This window comes from Hipposideros armiger, unplaced genomic scaffold (genome assembly GCF_001890085.2).
Source record: "Hipposideros armiger isolate ML-2016 unplaced genomic scaffold, ASM189008v1 scaffold_207, whole genome shotgun sequence".
Taxonomy (NCBI): domain Eukaryota; kingdom Metazoa; phylum Chordata; class Mammalia; order Chiroptera; family Hipposideridae; genus Hipposideros; species Hipposideros armiger.
The window spans coordinates 1,618,523-1,639,631 of record NW_017731557.1 but is presented as its reverse complement, the minus strand read 5'-3'; the positions used below and the strand labels follow the sequence as shown (position 1 = coordinate 1,639,631).

Genomic DNA, 21,109 nt, shown 5'->3' with positions numbered 1-21,109 from the left:
GTGGAAGACCCTGCTTCACTGACCCAAGTTGGCACCATCATTGCGCTCTTCCGGGGAGAGGCAGATAAGTCGCCGGCTTCTGGACGGCCGCTCACTGTGGCTGCTGGCCGCTCATGCTGGCTGCTGGCTACACATGGTAGCCCATGGCAACCCACTGCCACTGGGGCCGCAGCCTATGCCGTTGCCGGCGACTCACAGCAGCCCAGCTCCAGGTTGAGCTGTTGTTCAGCATCTTAGCTGTGAAGGGCAGTGTCACTGGCCCTCATATGTGGGATCCGAACCGGAGCCCTCTGGTGTCCCAAGCCAGTTCTTAACCATCGCGCCACTCAGCCGGCCCGACACTTTACTTTTAAAAGCATTGTTTTTATTGCAGCAAAATTCATTATAGAATTATTATAAATAATGTTTTTTTAACTCTTTGCGTTGGCTACCCTCCATTTAATCTAAAAATTTGCATTAGAAAAAGAATAACAAATTTAGGGGAGTCATATCACTTGTTCACTAATAATAGTATGTGTTACAACTTACATGGAAAAGTGAATCAAGAATGAAACTTTTTTTTCCTCAAATTGATTTTGAATTAAGCATTACTTTTTATTTAGCACCTTAGACAACCTTATGACAACAAATGATTATTCCATGTTTATTATATGGTAATTATGTACAACATATATAAGCTGAAACAAATTCAACTAACTTGATCTTCCTATCTTTTCACATCCTGCTCATAAAATGTTATTTGAGGGCCGGCTGAGTGGCGTGATGGTTAAGAACTGGCTTGGGACACCAGAGGGCTCCGGTTCGGATCCCACATATGAGGGCCAGTGACACTGCCCTCCACAGCTAAGATGCTGAACAACAGCTCAACCTGGAGCTGGGCTGCTGTGAGTCGCTGGCAACGGCGTAGGCTGCAGCTCCTGCTGCAGTGGGTTGCCATGGGCTACCATGTGTAGCCAGCAGCCAGCATGAGCGGCCAGCAGCCGCAGTGAGCGGCCGTCCAGAAGCTGGCGACTGATCTGCCTCGCCCGGGAAGAGCGCAATGATGGTGCCAACTCGGGCCAGTGAAGCAGCGTCCTCCACAACCAGAATGAAGAACAAAACGACAGCAACTTGTCTGTTCCCCTTTCCCCAATTCCCCAGCGGTGTTCCCATTCCCCAATTCCCCAATAAAAAAACCAAAAACCTTATTTGACTAGTCAAATGAGAAAGAATATAGATTCAGATATGCCTCAGTCTCAAAACCCAGTCTTTATTGGTCTTATCATTTTGACAGGTCACGAAAGCCACTGAGCCTTAGTGTCCTCATCCGTAAAATGGGAGTAATACTTACACAGCCTTATGATGGTTGCATGAAACAATATGGATCCGGGGAGTAATGCCATGTCAACTACACTCTAGCTACATTATACATGTTAATTCTTTCCCCCACTCTAGATGATGCAAAATAAGGAAGTAAAAAACGGTATAGGGGGGAAAAAAAAGGTATAGGGGGCATTTACCCATTAGACATGAAAATGTTTTGAGAACTACAAGATAAAAATCTACTGGTACCAATGTGAAAACTAATTAAATGCCTACACAACGCAACATTACGCCAATTTATGGTTAAATATAATTCTCTAAATATGCCCTCACTTAGAAAACTTTTTTTTTCATTTTTTAATAACTTCTAAGCATATACCTAACCAAAAACTGCCAAGAAATCACAACCCCTCGTGAACTGAATGTCACGCCCAGCCAAATAAGGTCAAAAGCAATTACATTACAGCATAAAAGTTTATTCATTGTCTAAAGTACGTGGCTTTTAAATATATTCTATTTAATACGGAGGGAAGCGCTCCTCTGCCCCGCCCCTGTCCCAACCCCCTCCCCCCGCGGTAAAATAAGATGCTTAGTCTGGGAAAGCCTTAAGAAGAATGCAAAGGCGCGAATACAACTTTCCGAATACGTCCAAGTCAAAGGAAAGTTGCTCCTCCCTAATCCTGGAATACAGCTACTGCAGCCACAGGGATATCAAAGGCATGTTATCTGCCGGTCTTGGCACTTAGTCGGTCTACCCCTGTCCTAAGAACTTAGATCGGAGCTTACGAATTTTCCCTCTCTTCATGAACCACAGCTAAGACTAGAATACGCTGACAGGCTGCAGACAGCCGCTCAGGCTACTCCCTGGGACGCAGAGACTGTTTCACAGCCATCACCCATCCATATCTAGAGACCCCCCCAAGCTCCTTCCCCGCCCTTCTTGCCCCAAGATTCGCACATGCGTACACCCAATTAAGAAAGAGGTTAAAACGTTCCCCCACCCCCCCCCCACCCCGTGGTCCCCACGCCCTGCTGCCACGCAGCCAGTCCTCCTGCCCTTCTTTGGGCAGCCGGCTTCATTATTCGGTAGTACGCATGTGCATCACTGTGCCATCCAGCAATCCTCCCCCCCGCAGGGGTGGGGAAGTAGGCGGGACTAAGTTTCTTGCGCACGCTCGGGACATGCGCAGTGCGGACATTGAGGCGCCAGCTGTCGATTTGGAAGTTCCGGGGAGGCAGCGCATGCGTGAGTGTACGCGTTGCCGGCGAAGAGGGGAGCCTGACGACTCGGAAATTTGAATACCACAGTAGCATGGAGTGTGACCTCATGGAGACTGACATCTTGGAGTCGTTGGAAGATCTTGGGTAAGACTGCCAGGTCATGGGGTCTCCCAAACCCCACACTGCCGGCCCTCGGGGGAACACCTCCCGCGGCGCCCCAGCCGGAGACACCTGTCTCTCCACACCTCACCCCGTGGCTCCTGGCTGTCGCCCCTATGGCTCCGGGACCCCAATGCCACGTCCACTCTCTGCCCTACCGGGTCGGGGCCCTACAAATGCGACGCCCCTAGGCCTGCTCTGTGCTTCGTGCTGCCGAGTTACCCGCAGCGTTTGTCAGTCATGCGTGTCATTGTCTGGGCTCTTGTTCTCGCCAACCCCCTCCCTGAGCGTCTCTGCTTGCTCCCCATCCTCCTGCCCTATCTCCTCACTCTAGAGGTTGCCAAAGTTGACTCGCTTGTTTTTCTACTTGTCCTCCAAACTTGCCAGCCCTACCTTGAGCCCCTACTCCTTCCCCACCCCACTTCTTTCAAAAAAATCTGTTTGCCCAGTCATCTCTGCATGCACCCCGGCTTCGCAAAGCCACATGTCTGTGCTGCATCCGTTCCGCTAGCGTGTGCACCTAACCCGTCACATTCAGGGGAGCCTCTCGTAGTTTCCCTTGACGGGGACACCCTGCTTCTTTGAACCATTATTATTTTTAGCCCTTTCCCTTAGGGTCATCTTCACCCACCAAGTCCCCGCATGTTTGTTGTGCGTTTTGTCTCTCCTCCTGACAGTTATAGTTGGTTAATCATAATTCATACCTAGAAGCTGGAAATAGGGCTTATTTCACAGGGTCAACCAAATCAGTGTGCTCTATTAAAACTTGAAAACTGAGAACCTCTTGGGCTAAACGTGGTTCCGGAAACAAATTGTATGATTAAATATTTCTCTATAGGTGTGGTGTCAAAAAATTGACAGGCTTAGCTAGCTGTATTTATAAAGTAACAAGTTTGTTTTTTATCAAAACCTTTCCCAAGGCTTTTGTGTAACATGGAAACGTTTGCGGGAAACCTTTAGGAATGGACACTGTCCCAAAGCCTGTCCTCCTGGTAGAAGTTTTTAGGTGACAGTACTCATCACCTTTCTTTGTCAAAGTGGATTCCCATTGTTCTTTTTTTTTGGAACTTGCTCTGAATTTTCATGAATATTCCAGACTTTAGGGGACTTGTTTCTTCCATTAGAGCGTAAGTAAAAGTCACATTCAGCAAAATGGACTCTTTTGGTGGTCATCTCAGAGGAAATACTTGCTCACAACATGAAGCTATTCATTTAGTCAATATTTTTGAGGAACGCTTGTTCTGCGGCAGTTTTGGGCTGAGCGCTTAGGAGTACAGAGGGAGCTGGAAGAGAAGTTCACACTGAGAATATGCTGTGAGGCGATCTGGGGAGGGACCCTTGACTGCAGTAGAAGTCCTAGAAGCTTCTTAGAAGTGATACTTAAGATTAGTGATACTTAAGAGCTGTAGGCTGAGAGAACCAGGTAGACCTTACTTAAATGTAGTCGTTTTGCCTGGATAGAGGTCGCCTAACAATTGGTGATGAATGCTGTTTCTTCCCTGTAGAATAAGCTAACAAAATCTAAATATGTAACACAAGGAGAAATTTCTAGGCCTAGTCTCTGCATCCTAGTGTCTAATAATATATGCTTTTGAATCTAGATGCCAGAATGTATATAATGTAATTTTTATGCCACACTTTTTCTACTTCATTCAATTGTCATTTCTCTAACATCTCTATACCTCTTAACGTCGAATTATATAAAGCATGTTTAATATATCATCTATAACAGTGTTTATTAATATTTCATTTAAAAGAAGACAGAGTAATCTTCTGGAGAATATATATTTTAAAATTACTTTGAGAATGACAAAATCTTTAATTCTAGCCATATTGTAGATTGGGGCTCATTATTACTATTGTCTTTTATGAATGTTTGAACGTTTAATAATTTTTTTTAATTACATTTGAATTACTTACCAAAGGTTAGGATTCATTTGTGCCAGTTCACCTAAACATCAACTCGCCAGCAATAATTAAATCAATCATGACATTTCTCTGGTACTAGTATATCTTACTAGTGTAGTCTTAACTGTCATTAAAATATAGAAAAAAATTATTAATTTGAAAGTTTTTGCTCTTAAAGGAAGTTATTAAAAACCTAGCCTAATTTATTTTTGGAAAAATATCTAGGAATGATAACCTAAAATTTTTTTATTCCTGAAACAATACACTATAGTATAACTAGCTATCACTTATTAAAATGCTTTTAATATTCAATTCAGTTAAAGTAAGAAAATAAAACTGTACGTAAGAGCTTTCAGTAAATGTATAGAAGTTGACATAATTTAGTATATTTGATTCTATTAAACATTCACATATATTTTGAAGGGTTGAAATGCAGTTACCACTTGTATTTCTAATGGTTTAGTATGGTTTTAAATTTTATTTGTATTTACAAGTTTAGAAATTGGTCGTCATAACTTGTTATTAAACTACTGCTTACTTATACAAATAATACATAGATATATTGTGTCTAATGTATTAGGTGTGATTTTATGTTTTTCTGAAGTGTGATTTCTTAACTCACCAGTTACAAGGGTCCATTGTTAGAAGATGGCGCTCTGTCTCAGGCAGTCTCTGCTGGAGCCAGTTCCCCTGAGTTTACCAAACTCTGTGCTTGGCTGGTGTCAGAATTAAGAGTGCTCTGTAAACTGGAGGAAAATGTGCAAGCAACTAACAGTAAGTAAACATTCCATTTTAGGTGCAAAATATAAAAATAAAATTGAGGCATTACCAGTTGAACATTATCAGTACTAAAACTGAAATTTTAAATCTGTGTAAATATTAAAAAAAAAATTGTAAAGAAAGCAAATACTTTTGCCTCCATTGTTTTTAGAGAAAGGTAATTCAGCAGTTGAAAAACTAAAGTATAGTCATGCAACTGTTGTCAGAAAGTGGGCCCTTTTTGACGCAAAGTCCAGGTCCTTGGCAACTCGAGCAAAGAATTGAACTAGAAGCCGGAGTAAAGTAACTGAACAAGTAGTTTATTCGAAGAGATAGCACATTTCAAAGGGTTAGGAACGGGCCACGCGCAAATGCGAGGCTCTAAAGGCTCAAAAAGGGAGGAAGGGGTTCAAAAAGGAAAGAAGCAGTCAAAAAAAAGCAGGGCGGACTTCCCAGGACTTGGCGTTTTTATCCCCTATCTCTAGAATGGGCTGTTCCCCTTTGGGGATTGGGACCACTTGGTTAGCACCTATGATTGACAAGAGGTACTGCGCAGGTGCGAGGTCTGATCTAGCTGGGTATTTTGTGCCCATTTGTTTTCCCGCAGGGGTAGGTAATTACAATACAAAGGGAAGTCTTGGGTGTAGAGGGGATGTCCCCTAGGCAGTGCATTCTATGGGACATGCAGGAATGCAGAGACCCAATGCCTGCCTCTAACTGCCTGCCTTGTTTTCTCCTTGAGAGATGTGATCCCCATAAAATCTCTCTGGGCAGTTGAGGGACAGGAGGCCTTTCCTTCTGTATCTGCTTCCTGCTGGACATGGGCTCAGAGTTGTCCCTGCCTGTTGGGGGATTCACGGAACTCTAGCCCTAGCTGATCTCAGATGAGAGGAAGGGGTCTCGAGCTCCGCCTGGAAGAGTGTGTTGGCTTCTTTGGTTGTGACTGGCAGTCTTATTGGGGTATCCTCTGTATCCCCAAGGCCCCTGAATGAGGAAAAATAGATTTTAATTAATAAATCTGTTAGTTCTGATGAAGCCTGTGGCCATTCAGCCCTGTCACTCAGGTGGCCTCAGTTGTCTGGGCCCAGAATGGGTTTGGCATTTAGCTTACTGGCCTGGGGGACATTAGGAAGTCACAGGCTTTCAAGTAGTTATCTGAAGCAGGGGTGGGAGACTTCTGTTGTTTCAGATTCAGAAACTGATTTACAAAGCAATGAAGAAGCAGGGGGACAGGAGAATTCTAGGATTCAGGCTAGGAGCAATCTTTAGCCTAGGAGTCACAGACTGATGAGAAGAGTAGTCAGAGCCAGGGGCTAAGAAACTAAGAAACTAGGAGGAGACTTAACTTTTCTATACTTAACATTTCTATAGGAATGAACACTTAAAAGTTTCTCAGTTGTTTCGGGGGGCTGCTTGGTTGGTGGGTAACACAACTATTAAAAATTGGTGGAAGTCGAAAAGACCCTGTTACTGAGATACAGAAGAATGGACAGAAATATAATATATATGAACTTTCCATTCTTTGTAAAACATGACTTGTGAGATCTTAAATTGGTGGCTTGAGCCAGAAATTTGGATGTTTTTCTCTTAGGACTACCAAATTTCAGAAGTTCATACAGCATGTGAACACATTGTCCCTATGTGTAACAATTACAAGAAGAACGCTTTCTTAAGAAGTTTTCTGTATCATAAGAATGTATCACCAGATATACCACAACCAGATCCAACACCATCAGATTTATGGCTTTGAGGGCTGTTTTGTTTGCCAGTTTTGTTATTGTTTTAGCACTAGTTTGTTGACTGCGAAAGAGACAAAGGCTGGAACCTGACACTCCATCTGGTTCTACCTCCTACCATAGGTAAACCTATAATAGGGGGAGACAAAGAAAAATGCCCACCTGTTCATCCACCCTTGTGGAGAACTATACACATAATCCCATATTGTTTTTCACAGCATCGCATCGTCAAGAGCTCACCCTGGCAAGTTTAGTATATTTAATGTGTACACGTTAGTTGCATCCAATTCTAATATTTAAGGAGCATATAATATAACAATGATAGCAGCAGCTTACATTTATTGAGCACTTATTATGTTCTAAGTACTTGTGTTAACTCTTTAAACCTCTGGGCTATCCTACCAGGCAGTTTTTATTACTCTTTTATAGATTAAACAAGAAAGCACAGTGAAATTAAATACATTGCCTGAGGTCACACAACCAGTAAGGGATAAAGCCAGGATTCAACCTCAGCAGTCAGATGGGGGAACCAGTGCTCTTAATCTTAACACTGCCTCTTGACCTAAGGTTCCCAAGGTTGTAAGAACTTTCGAAAACACCTTACTATGTGGTAACTCTTTATAACCTGGAGCCCCTCGGTTCAAATGAAAACATTTTCTAGAAGTCAATACATAAAATGGGTTAAAGTGTAACTGTTTTAGTTGAAGTTGAGGGAGTACTTTTAATACAACTCTCTCCCCGTCCTCCCCAGCTGCCTCTAAAGGATCTGGAACTCTGGAGTTCACAGAACACAGTTTGCAAAAATTGATGATCCAGTCTTCCCATTTTATAGAGGAGAAAAAGGACCAGGTCAAGTGATGTTCAAAGTTGGATACTTAGTTTTTGCCTTTCTGTGATATGAATAGAACCACCAGAATAGGAAGAAAGGGCCTTGTTATTCCTTGGTTCCCCCAGTGACCTCGGTGCTTGACAGTTTATGGGAATACAGAACCACAAAGTCAGGTTCACTACCTTCAGATTTAGTTTTACTGGAAATATTTGGCACAAATGAAAGAACTAGATAGAGATCAGCCCAATAATGAAATGCTTCACTTTGTGGTTTACAGGGGAGGATATCAGCGAGTACACAGTACTTGGGGAGGATTTCATCCAGGAGCAAGACACCTGGGCTTTGATGGATAGGTGGGATTGGGCAGAGGGGGCGAGTGTAGAGGTCATATCCATCACAGGGAGTAACTGAAATGAGACTGGCCCGGCACAAATTGAGGAAATATTTGTGGAGGTAATAGATAACTACTCCATGCCTATAGGAGGTACTACTACATAACAGTGTACTCGGAAGGGCGGAGCAGAGAGGCTGTGAAGAATCTTTCCAAAGGCAGAAAGAAAAATTGGATTAGGCCAGGCAGAAATTAGGAAGCCATTCAAAATTCTCAAATAAAGGAATAACCTAATGAAAGTATTTAAGAAAGAAAATTGTCAGTGGTGTGAGAAAGCATGGGTTGGAAGAGAAAGGAACTTGTATTAGGAAAATCCTATTAAAATTTTCAATTTATATATAACTATAATAGTATGCTACTGGGAAAAAGAATCATTTTTATTAAATAAGATTATTTTAATCCTTAAAAGGCCCGAGTGAAGCTGAAGAATTCCAGCTTGAGGTGAGTGGGCTCCTGGGGGAGATGAACTGTCCGTATCTTTCACTGACATCCGGGGATGTGACCAAGCGCCTTCTTGTGCAGAAGAACTGCCTCCTTTTGCTCAGTAAGTTCATGGCTACTAGAATGTAGCCGTTATTTGCTATTTATGTTTTTCCTGACTAATAAACTAGCTGTTATTGTTTTGTTTCATTATAGATTTAATTCAGAATACTACTTATTTTAGAGAAAACTTTGTTAAATTTCCACTGTAGAAGCTAATGGTGGGCCTGTGCACTGGTAGCAGTGTTGGTTGTAATTGCTGCTCTTTTATCATTTAACTTTGGTGCTACTCAGGCTGTTGTGCTTCGACTAATATGACCAAAGGTAGTGCTCGAGTGTTGTTCTAGTGTGTGACCATTAAGCCTTAGAATTCTGGAACAGAAGCACAACTTAAAGTAGACTGGGTCAACAGTGTGGAAATCATGGAGATTTTTTTTTTTAATTAAAATATTTATCTTGTTGCTATTTCTTTGTGGTTGGGTAATTGTTTAGGGGTAATTGTTTGTAAATATGATAAATTACAATGTAAAATTTCCTGCAATAATAATTGCTTTGTTCCTATATTTACTGATCATTCTGGGAAATAAATTATAAAAATTCTTTCCTTCCATGTTTTTTCTATACTAACTACTATTTCTCTCTTCACCCTGAAAAACAGTAAGTAGATTCACAAATTTTATTGCCTTAAATACACTCTCCAATACATTCAACCAGTAGCCTAAACTCAGAATTTTTGTAGTATTCTAAGACACATTTAAGTAAAGCTTTGGTTAACTGGATTTTCCAGTTTTTATTATGACAACCACTGTTCAAATGTTTTTAAAAATATTTGTCTTTACAACCATACTATGGTTTCTAGAAAATGATACAATTACAGTTTTGAAGGCTTAATTAAAAGAAGAAAATGTGTCCATAGCCATTATCCTTAGGCGCTAAGTTATTCCAGGATCACTTTCTTAACTTCCCTTTTGTCAAATGATTGTCATGGAGGTGTGGGCCGGATATGCCCTTAAGGCTAGATGTCGCCTTAGATATTGATATTGCTGCATATGGTTTTCATGCATGCACTCAGTAACCTTCAGATTGTGTAATTTCTATAACTGGTTTAGGCACAGTATACAACTCAGTGATTCTCCCTCAGTAGCACTGCTTATCCTTACCAATACCAAATATTTGGCACTTAAAATATGTTAACTTACATAGGAAGACAACAGCTGTGTGGAAAGCTTAGTAATCACCCTGAATATCTAATTCTTCCTAAGAGCTCAGCTTGGCCTTTTTAGTGCTGATACTTAAAAACACTACTTTGCATATAAACCTTAATACCCTTAACCCTTTCCTGTCTCTTAACCAGACTGCGCAGAACATGATTCTTTTGCACTCAGGGTCAATACTAATAGCAATTTTAATGTGCTATCACCTCCAAAATTCCATGAATATGCAACTATTTGCTCCTCAACTAAAAGACTAAGTCAGCTAAAGGTTACTCTGCTCTTTGAATTTTTCACACATACACACGACTCACTTCCCTCCTCTTTATCTTTACTTTTTCCACGTTCCCCCCAGTTTGTATCCTCTCTTTCGTACTAGTATTTATGTACATGTATCCATTCTCTACTCGCTCTGTATGAGTATTTCTCATCTTTCCAAGTATCAGTTGTCACATCTTGATGCTGTAATGTTACTTCTTTCAGCACCCTTACCTTACTGATTTAAATCTTTTAATACATTGTATTTTCAGAGGAAACATAACCACACCTCATTAGAATCGTCAGTAAAATAGAATAGTCTTCAAATGAGTGGCTGAAAAAAGCTCATGTGTCAAGTTAAGAACTATTTTAGTTGTTTCATTGGCCTTTCTGGTTGTCAGATTATTTCCTTTAAGTAAAATAAGTCAGGTACCTGAGTTTCTAATAGATGATGTACTATTCATCTTTTATGCGTTTATTCTTTATTCCTAACTAGACTGTCAGTAGAGGTAATCTTTTTTGTTTGTTTTGTATTATACCTCCAGTGCCTTTCCTAGTTCTTTGAACACATCAGCTACAGTTAATGTGTTTTTTTTATGGTAATCGTATTGGTGAACTAATTTTGTGAATACCTGAGCTATGTTGTCCTAAATTTAGAGAACGAGTTTATTAAATCATATAATATATGATTTCCTAGAACAAGGGTTGGCAAACTTTCTTAAAGGGTCAGATAATAAATATTTCCAGCTTTGTGGGCCATAAGATCTGTCACAACTCTTAACTCTGCTGTTGTGTGTTTGTAAGCAGCCACAGACGGTATGGAAATGAACGAGTGTGGCAGTGTTCCGTGAAACCTTACTTGTGAAAACATTGATTATTTTCATGACAGTGGGGTTTTACTATTTTGATCTTTTAACTCATGCAGTTTGCTATATGGTACACGTTATGGTTTTATCAAACCTATTTAGAATGACCTTTCCAGAAACTTTGTTGTATTTATTGTTCTAGAATAGGAGTTGGCAGCTTTTCAGAAATGATCTGCCAAAATTATGATCCCTGTACTTCCAGGGTTACACCTTGGGTATAGGAAATAAAATATTCAAGTTGATTATTCCTTTGTACTTCAAAACTTACGAGCCCAGAAAATGTCTTTTTTCATAACGATCTTTCTAGTATTGTCAGAAGGTTCTCACTTTGTCACATAACCGGAAATCCTGAGACACAAATGATTACTAATCATCTTTTATAAAAATTTAAGTATCCTTGGGAAGGTTAAAGAAATAAGGTGGAATATTTATATCTTCACCTTAATTACCTGAAGCAGATCGCAGTCCTCATTTTACCTGACTGAAATCAACACACATGGGATGATGTTGATACAGAAGGACTCTGCCACGAGATGATTAGAAGGTTTTGGTTTTTTAGGGGACGGGGCTGGAATGAGGAAAGAAGAGGGGAAGGGAATACTGAGAAGAATATAAGTGGAAGAGAGTTTTTGAACAGCCAGAGGGTGACATTAGGCTGCAGGAGACCATAGAAGGGAACTTTGGGGAGTTTAGTAAAGTCTTCCCTCTTCTCCGTAAGTTAAGCTTTGACTACTTAAAAATGTTGTTTCACACTAGTTCTAAACAGACGTATTGGGAAGTAAGAGGGCAAGATAGTTATATCACTGGTCCATGTCAGTGGTGAGAAGTAAAAATAATAATAATAATAACCTTTTTAACTGTCGCTGAAAATTGGCCACCTGCCACCACTTTTTGCAAATTTGTCAACAGATGCCAACCCCTGTTCTGTAGGTTCCTTAATAGTAGAATGCAAGACTAGCTTTTTAGATGTGCTCTACCTTGATCCTTTGGTTTCAAAGAAGAATCGCTTATTTTTAAATCAACCTTTAAATATATATTGGTTAAATACCTGAATTACAGAACCAGTTTATATGTTATATCATTTGAGGTAAAAATGGTTTTCCTTTCTTGTTTTTATCCATTCTTGCAGCTTTAAAAGTTACATATCCTTAGGTCTATAGAGTTGTGACTCCAGACTTATGACTATTAACTGTAGCTGTATCTCATTTTGAAATCTTATTTTGTTTACTTCAGCATACCTCATCTCAGAACTAGAAGCTGCCAGAATGCTCTGTGTGAATACTCCTCCAAAAAAAGCTCAAGAAGGAGGCGGTAGTGAGGTCTTTCAAGAGTTGAAAGGCATATGTATTGCTCTAGGAATGTCCAAACCTCCAGCCAATATAACTATGTTCCAATTCTTCAGCGGGATTGAAAAAAAAGTAAGACCTTTAGTACCAGATTGTAGTGTATTAAAGGCATAGTCCTACATTTGTTTGAAATGAAGCAAGTTAATATCTCTTAATGGGAACCTAATGTGCATATTATTAAGTAATTGTTACTAAATGAGTTTTGGGTTTTTAAATCCTACTTGCCTTAAAGAGAAATTAGTATTTTAGTATATTTTTATTAACATCTTAGCATGTCTCTTTTTCAAAAAGGACAATTTACACTTTGATTTATAAGCTGAAATAAACTAGATATAATGTAAAAAGACTAAGAATTAAGCCCTTTTAAAAATTATTTTGCCATTGAACTTTGATGCAATTAATTTTAAAGTCTTTATTATTAAATGTTACCACTCTCCTCCCCATTGACTGGACAGAAAAGGATGTTAATGTTTTTGGTTTTTAATCCAGTCACTTCGATTCTTACATGTTTCAGTTGGCAAACTATATTCATTGACTTCTAACATAATCTAGCATGTGACAATAAGTCAGAATTATTTTTATACCACAAATTATCAAGAGTTAAGAGGTTTTTTAAATAATTGATTAGGAACAAGCAATTTTAATAAAGAATGAAGGGCATGATATTTGTTATAGCAGAGTTACTCTCTGTATGCATATCTGCTGGACTCTGAGAACTGGTACATTTGCATTGTGGGGCAGATGGACACCATGATGCACAAATCTGGCTGAACTCTACAGGGGAGCAGCAATGTATCCATAGTCCATATTTTTCTGTGTGTTCATTCATCCATTCAGCAAATACACATGAAGTGCCTGCTGGTGTCAGGCACTGTTCTGGGTGCGGTGAAGGAATCATGCTTCCATAGGCACGTGAGGAGTGGGACAAGCGAGTGTCTTTATTGTGTGGGTCTTGTACATTTCAAAACATCCTCCACCTTTGCCTCTGTCAGGAATCTTCTTTTGATGGCAAGATATGATGGGACTTGGGAAGATAAGGAGGATATGTGTTACTTTTCGATTTGTTTATTCATTCATTTATGTTTTTGTGTCAGCTAAAGGAAACATTAGCAAAAGTTCCACCTAATCATGTGGGAAAGCCTTTATTGAAGAAGTCAATGGGACCAGCCCACTGGGTGAGTAGTGAACCTCCTGAGTAAATCTGTAAGGAAGCATCTATCTCAAGATATTTATGTCAACACTTAAAGTTTGTGCTTTTTGAGTTATATTTTCTAATATATCATTTCTTAGGTTGACATCCTTAGAGTCATTTTTGTGAATCTTAAGATTTATGCAGAATAATTTTACTTGTGTTAGATTAGAAACACTTATCTCATAATTTTGTAAATATTTCACACTGCTGATTAAAATAACTTGAAGTTCAGTATGATGCATGTTTCTAGTTGCCAAATGGGTTGCCTTCAAGCCAAAAACTTCATTGGGCTGAGGTTCACACAGTGAATTATGAGAAAGCTAAATGAGAATTTTGTACTTTACATATTCTTTATTGTTTTGAGACATTAATTTGCCTATCGTTTACTTAATAATTATAACTTTTATTATATTTATTAAATAATTTATTTTATGCAAAGTGCTGGGGATTCAGTCATGAATAAAATAGACACAGTTTCTGCCCTATTGAAACAGGGGTCAACGGATTTAAATACTGCCTCTTTTTTTTTTTTTTTTTTCAGGAAAAGATAGAAGCAATTAACCAAGCCATAGCCAATGAATATGAAGTTCGGAGAAAGCTGCTAATAAAACGTTTGGATGTTACTGTGCAGTCTTTTGGTTGGTCTGACAGAGCTAAGGTACACATTAAATAATTTAAAAGAGCAGAGTATTTATAGACATCCTTAAGTTTTCCTAGTACAGTTTAGATGCAGCGGAGACTACAAGTGAAATACACAGGACACACACACAGGAACTTTTCTTTAGTGAGTTGCTGAGTAACAGCTTTTTCAGCTATTCAGCAATAATGAAAACACTTATTTTTCAATTTTAAATATTTTTCACCAAAATTATGTTATAGACCCTACAGGAAGTACCCGTCTGTGAGAGAAACAGAATATCTGAAAATTACTAAAATAGTAAAATTTTAAATTATTTGTGTACTATACTTTAACAATTTAATTTGCTAACTAAATTTAGAAATGCTGGATTTAGCAAGACCAAATAGAGAATTGAAGAATGTGGGAAGACATACAACTTATTTCAACTTAAATGAGATAATCCAGTTCAAGGTCTTGGTCATTCAACAGATATTTGTTAAATATCAACTATTTGATCAACAAGTGGGAATTAATGGGCGCAGTTGATAAATTGGACCTTCCTAGCACCCTGAATTGGAACGAATCCTTGAATTTATGTGGAGGTTAGTCCAGATGTGTTAGTATTAGATGCTCCTTTAATAGTGCATTCATTCACTTTTGAAAACAGATTTTTCTCTGAATTTTAGTAAATGTTTTTTGTTTGTTTTTTTTTAGTTATCCAATAATCTTGCTAAGTATGTTAGTTTCCCCTTAAATCTTAACACCTTAGCACAGCCCTGTTTGGCTGCTAAATTGTTGCGGTAGATAGTTACTGGGTTACAATATACTGGTGTTGGAAAGGGTCTCAGAGGTCAGTCTTTACTGCCCTCATTTTGCAGCTAAAACTGTGAAGACTGAGATCAATGGGAGACTCCCTCATACCTCCCAGCTAGTCACCAGTGACATCTGGAGTAAACTGTTCTCTTCTGTGATTGCTATTTAGGAAATACCAGTCCTTTCTTAAATTATCTTTGATAAAAACAATCATTTCACTCTCAGCATGGTAGATATACTTCAGAAACAATAACCTGCAACTGTCACCTAGAAAAAAAATAATGATTGATGAAAGTGCACTGACTGGGTATTTACACTGGGGTTCTGGTCTTGGCCCTCCCGTTAATGGACTTACTGTGGCTGGCATCCTGATCCAATAGGCCTGAGCTTCCGTTTACTCTCCTCATTTTTGACATCTTTAAAGTGCCATGGTTAGTCTAGGTGATATTTAAGATTCTTTTGAACTATAATACACAATGATTGTATGAAATATATAACTATAATGAGGAAGATTTTTTCATTTAATAGAATTTACATACTGGTATCTCACTTTGAAACTTCGTTTTAAATAACTTTATAGCAATTACTTTCATATGCACAAAGTGAAATTTTTTTTCACATAATGAAATTTATGCATGTATATCTCACTTTGAACTTGCATTTTAAGTTAGTATTATTTGAAACATATGAAACCATTTTATCAAAGGTGTTTGTTTCCATTCAACAAAAATGATTGAGCACTTATTTAGGTGTGTCTACAAGAAAAATAAATATAAGATACTCCCCAAACAAGCTGTGGGATGACAATCTCTCTATCCTTTTAAAGAATTTTTTTTTTAATCAAAGGTCATTGATTATCCCATTGTCTTAACCACAATAGCTGTTTCATTTTTAGTATTAGCTTTCTTTCTTTGCCCAATAAACAATCATAACAAATATAGCTTTTTACATTCTATTTTGTCACATAATATACTTAAACATTTACCACCAATATTTGAGTACCTGCATATAACTGAAAGACTTACCAAATATTTGTGTTCTTGCGCCGATTCGCTGTGTACTGTAGCTGTTGCTTCCAAAATGGAGTAGTTAGGAGATTGTTGTTGTTTCCCAAAATTTAGGTTACTTTAATTTGCATCTATCAATTTCTGCCTAGGGGAAAACAAAAAAAACTGTTTTACATTTGTTCAAACTTACATCCTTTTGTGTGAACTTTCTCTTCATATGACCCTTGTTTATCTTTTGTGGTCTTTTTTTGAAATAGATTTAAATGACTTGCCCCAGTTTTCTAATTTTCCAGTGATTTGTCTCATAGAGCTAACATCCTTAATCATTAACTTCTACTAAGTGGATAAAGTAGATCCTTTTTTCTTATTATTGATAATAGAGGGAAATATTAAATAAGGGGATCACTTTTGTAAGAAATGTATCATGTTAACAATATAGTTAGTACAAATTAGTCATAGCTAACATTTTTTTATCTCATAGAAGCAAAAATGGAAATAATAAAAAGCGAATGATCTGAGACCAATGGCAGGGACAACTTTTTACCTTTTATGGCCCACAGTCCTAAAGGAAGCCCCTCTGCCCCTGTATTCCTCTTCCCCCTTGCCCAAAAATATACCCCATCGTTTCTTGCGGTACTGTAAGATAGTTCTTGACTAAGTAGGAGCAATGGTGAGTATATAACCTTTTTACTCCCATGGAGAGCCTAGTAAATATTGTTATCAGACATTTTGGAGATCTTTAACTTATTTAACATGAATATGTCTGTCATTTTGAAAACTGACATTTGTCTTTGAATACTTTCAACAGAGTCATACAGAGAAATTAGCAAAGGTTTACCAGCCGAAACGTTCAGTCTTATCTCCTAAAAGTACTATTTCTGTTGCCCATCTTTTGGCCGCAAGACAAGACTTGTCAAAGATTCTAAGGACAAGCAGTGGCTCTATACGAGAAAAGACTGCCTGTGCCATCAATAAGGTGATTAGAGTTCCTTTAACTTTCTTACAGATATGTTTATTTCTGTTTACAAAATAAAATAGTTTAAAACATCTTTCTTTTCCCATAGGTGCTGATGGGCAGGGTGCCTGACAGAGGAGGTAGACCCAATGAGATTGAACCTCCACCCCCAGAGATGCCACCATGGCAGAAGAGACAAGATGGCCCCCAGCAGCAAACAGGAGGCCGAGGAGGAGGGAGAGGTGGTTATGAACATTCCTCGTATGGAGGACGAGGCGGTCATGAACAAGGAGGAGGGAGAGGTGGACGTGGTGGCTACGACCACAGTGGCCGAGGGGGAGGAAGAGGAAGTAAGCATCAAGGAGGCTGGACAGATGGAGGGAGTGGAGGAGGAGGTGGCTACCAAGATGGTGGTTATCGAGATTCGGGCTTCCAGCCAGGTGGCCATCCAGGTGGCTATCATGGTGGCCACAGTGGTGGCTACCAAGGCGGTGGTTATGGTGGCTTCCAAACGTCTACATACACAGCAAGTGGATACCAGGGTGGTGGATACCAGCAGGACAATAGATACCAAGATGGTGGGCACCATGGTGACCGAGGCAGTGGTCGTGGAGGCCGAGGTGGACGAGGAGGCCGAGGTGGACGAGGAGGCCAGGGAGGAGGCTGGGGAGGACGGGGGAGCCAGAATTACCACCAAGGCGGGCAGTTTGAACAGCACTTCCAACATGGAGGTTATCAGTATACTCATTCTGGATTTGGGCAGGGAAGACATTATACTAGTTGAGGCTACAGAACCTTACATTTTGCTAGAGCTCAAGTAATAGAAACTTAGTTTCAGAATCCTGAATCCAGCATGGTTTTGAATTAATGTGAGACCACAGGTGGCAGGCAGATTCCTGCTTGGCATAAGCATTTGTAGGTCTTCATTCAGTTTTGTTGGTGTTTTTTTTAATGGACTTACATAATGCTGTTTATTTGACAAACACATACAACATCTCTCCTTTGTATGAAGAATTTTTTAAAAGGTAATTAAAGTTGCCTTTAATTGACCAGTAGACTAATTCCACAGTCAGAACATGCATACTTTTTTGAAGAAATTACTTGAACAAGTAGTTTTCATGTTTTCAATATGCAGTTTTAGAAATGAGGATTCTCCTAGATTTTTTTAGATTTACAACTAGGAAACCTTCCTCCTGTTAACAGTACATTTATATGTGTTTTCCTTATAGTATTCTAATGTCTATTTTCCAAGTACAGTTCTGCCCTGACTGGCTTTTTTTCAGAGAGGTGATGCCACATTCGCTTCATGATAGAACTCGTAGGTCAGTTCCTATTAAATGAGCTCTTCTGCAGATAGCACATTGAGTAGCCTTATCCTTTTGATGGAATTCTACACCACAAGCTGAACTTCGAAAACCCTGAACACAGCCAAAATCCGTCAAGATGATAAAAGCAAACTAAGTTGTGAACCTATAGTACATGTAGGCATTTAGTTACGTCTAGCAATTCAAAATGGCCTGCATCCATTCAAAACAAGTTCCTCTTTCAACCTTATTTTTACTTGAAATCTGCTAGAAGAAACAGCAAACTGAAATTTGTTTTATGCACGAGTTAATACCACTGGCTCAGCAAATACAAGTTAGTTTGCTTTGGGCAGGAGACTTTTTTGTAATGAAAGAAATGCACTACAGAGTATGGACAGACTTGCTTAGTGCAGGAGGCCCTTTATTATTGCTGCAGAAAACAAAAGCCTGGCTGAGTTGATGTTTTTACATTCTCCTTTACTGAAATCTACATGACATGACGCTTCTTGCTGGGTTTTTGTATACTTAAACATTGTCAAGCTGTGAAAGAAAATGGCTGGAGGTATGCTTTGTGTGAAAGATGAGCAATAAAGTATCTGTACCTTCTACCTGGTTTGAGTTTTATTTCGGCTTTTTTTAACTGAATTATTCTGGACACCTGCTTCAAGCTTGTGAGCGAAGGCCTTTGCTCCACCAAGGACCCTTGAGTGTTTCCTTAAAACATAATTTGTAGTGAAAGATAACCTTACCCCAAAACCTTAAATAAATCGAAAAATAGACATTTCCAAATTTATCTTTTACTATAATGCTATAGCTAGAAAATTTTACTACTCATCTGTGGCCACTGGGTGTAGCTGTTGCCACACAACTTTTTAGGCAAAGATTAAAGGTGGCCTTAATCTTTTAGGGTTTTTTGTTTTATTTTGTTATTCCAGTCTTCCTAAGAATGAGGGACATTTTTCCTAAAAGCAGTGAATTGAAAATATCAATATGTTTGTAAAAAGAAACAGTATTTCCCTTTCCTGAGCTTTTTAAAGAAGCAGCTCATCTTAACCATTAAAAATATTCTATTTGCTATGGAGATAAGCACATTCTTTTGATAGCTAAAACTATTTTTGAAACCCTACCTTGATCATTTTGTTAATTTTACCTGTTTATTAGATTTTTTTGGCTAGCATTTACCATTCTAAAATGTTCAAACTTGAAGACATTTTAAAATACTTTATAATTAAAATTTTTAAGTTGTGTTGAAATCTGTGTTATCTCTTTATGCTGTTAAAATGTTTAGTTGTATAGGAGTTTCCTATTAGAAATAAAATTGTCAAAGTTTCATATCTTAAAATATCTTAGAATGTATGCACATTTACCTTAGCGTTTGCTTTCATTTGTTTTGTAGCCTCAGACCAAAATATACCTAATGACTGTTTCATTCCTTTGACATATAATTTTATTTTTATAGTTAATAGATTGTTTTTCAAATATAAGCATGTAAGAAAGCATATATTTCGCTACGGTGGCTCTAAAATATGCACCTTCATTTTGTTTCAAATGAGAATTTTTTTTCACATGAAACTTAAAAAGAATTGTCTTTTAGTTCCTCTGATGTAGATTAAATTCTCTAGAAATAGGATATTTCAAATCAGTTTTGTTACTATATTAAAATAAAAAAGTTCTTAGATTTTTTTTTTAATACAGCATGTCCATTGATCTTACATTCTTTAAACCTTAACTTGTAGTAAATAATGATTCACTGGAATAAGGAATGGCATTCCATGGAGAAACAAGATACAAAATTTGTAGGAAATTTGTGACAGAATAAAATCTTAAAATATTGTCTGACAGAAACAGTACCTTTTATTAGTGCTTTGTTCCCTCCCTATACCAGGAACTAGAACAGGATATCAGCATTCTCTATGAAAATTATCAAAGAGATGCCACTGTCATTTTCATTTTTTGCTCTAGTTCCAAAAATTGACCTAGTGTCCCACTGTGCTGGAAATAAAGTTAAGTAAATTCTTGCTAAGGGGAAGCATTTGAAATCATTTGTATATATACCTAACGTTTCCCACTGCCCAAATCACTGTTATACTTGGATTTGGTTGTGTGTTTTTTTTTAATAGGTCATGCCCATTCTATCTTTCTGGATACTTTACCTATTTATCCTTTTGAAAATGTATTTTAAATGTGTGTACATAACCATCTTCCCCTTAAATAATTTGGGTGGTATTTGGTTCATTTTTTTTTAACAGCTTTTATTTAGGTTTAACTTTTTTTAAAAAATGCATTCATCACAAAGTAACAATATAAAACTTTTTCTGTGCTTTTCTTGCTTCTCTCATTTGCTAATGTGATTCTAATCACTAGAAATATTCTTTTTGTTGTTATTCAGCACTACATAGCCACATTTTATGCATTAATGTATTCCGAGGGTTCAAATCACTGAAGCATGTACGTATGTATGTCAGTGTTTGAACTCATTCACCTTGGGCACTTTGAGTCACCTGCAAAGTTATGCTGGTAAAAATTTTGCAGGGCCGGCCAAGTCGCACATTGGTTAACAGCTGGCTTGGGATGCCAGAGGGCCCTGGTTCGGATCCCATATATGAGGGCCAGTGACACTGGCCTCTACAGCTAAGATGCTGAACAACAACAGCTCAACCTGGAGCTGGGCTGCCATGAATCGCAGGCAACTTTGTAGGCTGCAGCCCCTGCTGCAGTGGGTTGCCATGGGCTACCGTGTGTAGCCAGCAGCC

General features: G+C 38.6%; 1 protein-coding gene across 1 annotated transcript; it reads left to right on the top strand.

The window, feature by feature from the left end:
- Positions 1-2,479: 2,479 nt before the first annotated feature.
- Positions 2,480-18,956, top strand: FAM98A (family with sequence similarity 98 member A). The gene is made up of 8 exons (XM_019653818.1): positions 2,480-2,667; positions 5,216-5,364; positions 8,715-8,849; positions 12,354-12,538; positions 13,561-13,641; positions 14,200-14,316; positions 16,906-17,073; positions 17,162-18,956. Exons 1-8 carry the CDS (start codon positions 2,615-2,617, stop codon positions 17,834-17,836), a joined length of 1,563 nt encoding a protein of 520 aa, XP_019509363.1. The 5' UTR covers positions 2,480-2,614; the 3' UTR covers positions 17,837-18,956.
- Positions 18,957-21,109: the final 2,153 nt, after the last annotated feature.

Excerpts from the sequence above, each read along its gene's own strand:
- FAM98A (XM_019653818.1), top strand. The coding sequence starts at position 2,615 with ATGGAGTGTGACCTCATGGAGACTGACATCTTGGAGTCGTTGGAAGAT. Across the intron at positions 2,668-5,215 it reads GAGTCGTTGGAAGATCTTGG|TTACAAGGGTCCATTGTTAG; the intron begins GTAAGACTGCCA and ends TTAACTCACCAG. Across the intron at positions 13,642-14,199 it reads CAATGGGACCAGCCCACTGG|GAAAAGATAGAAGCAATTAA; the intron begins GTGAGTAGTGAA and ends TTTTTTTTTCAG.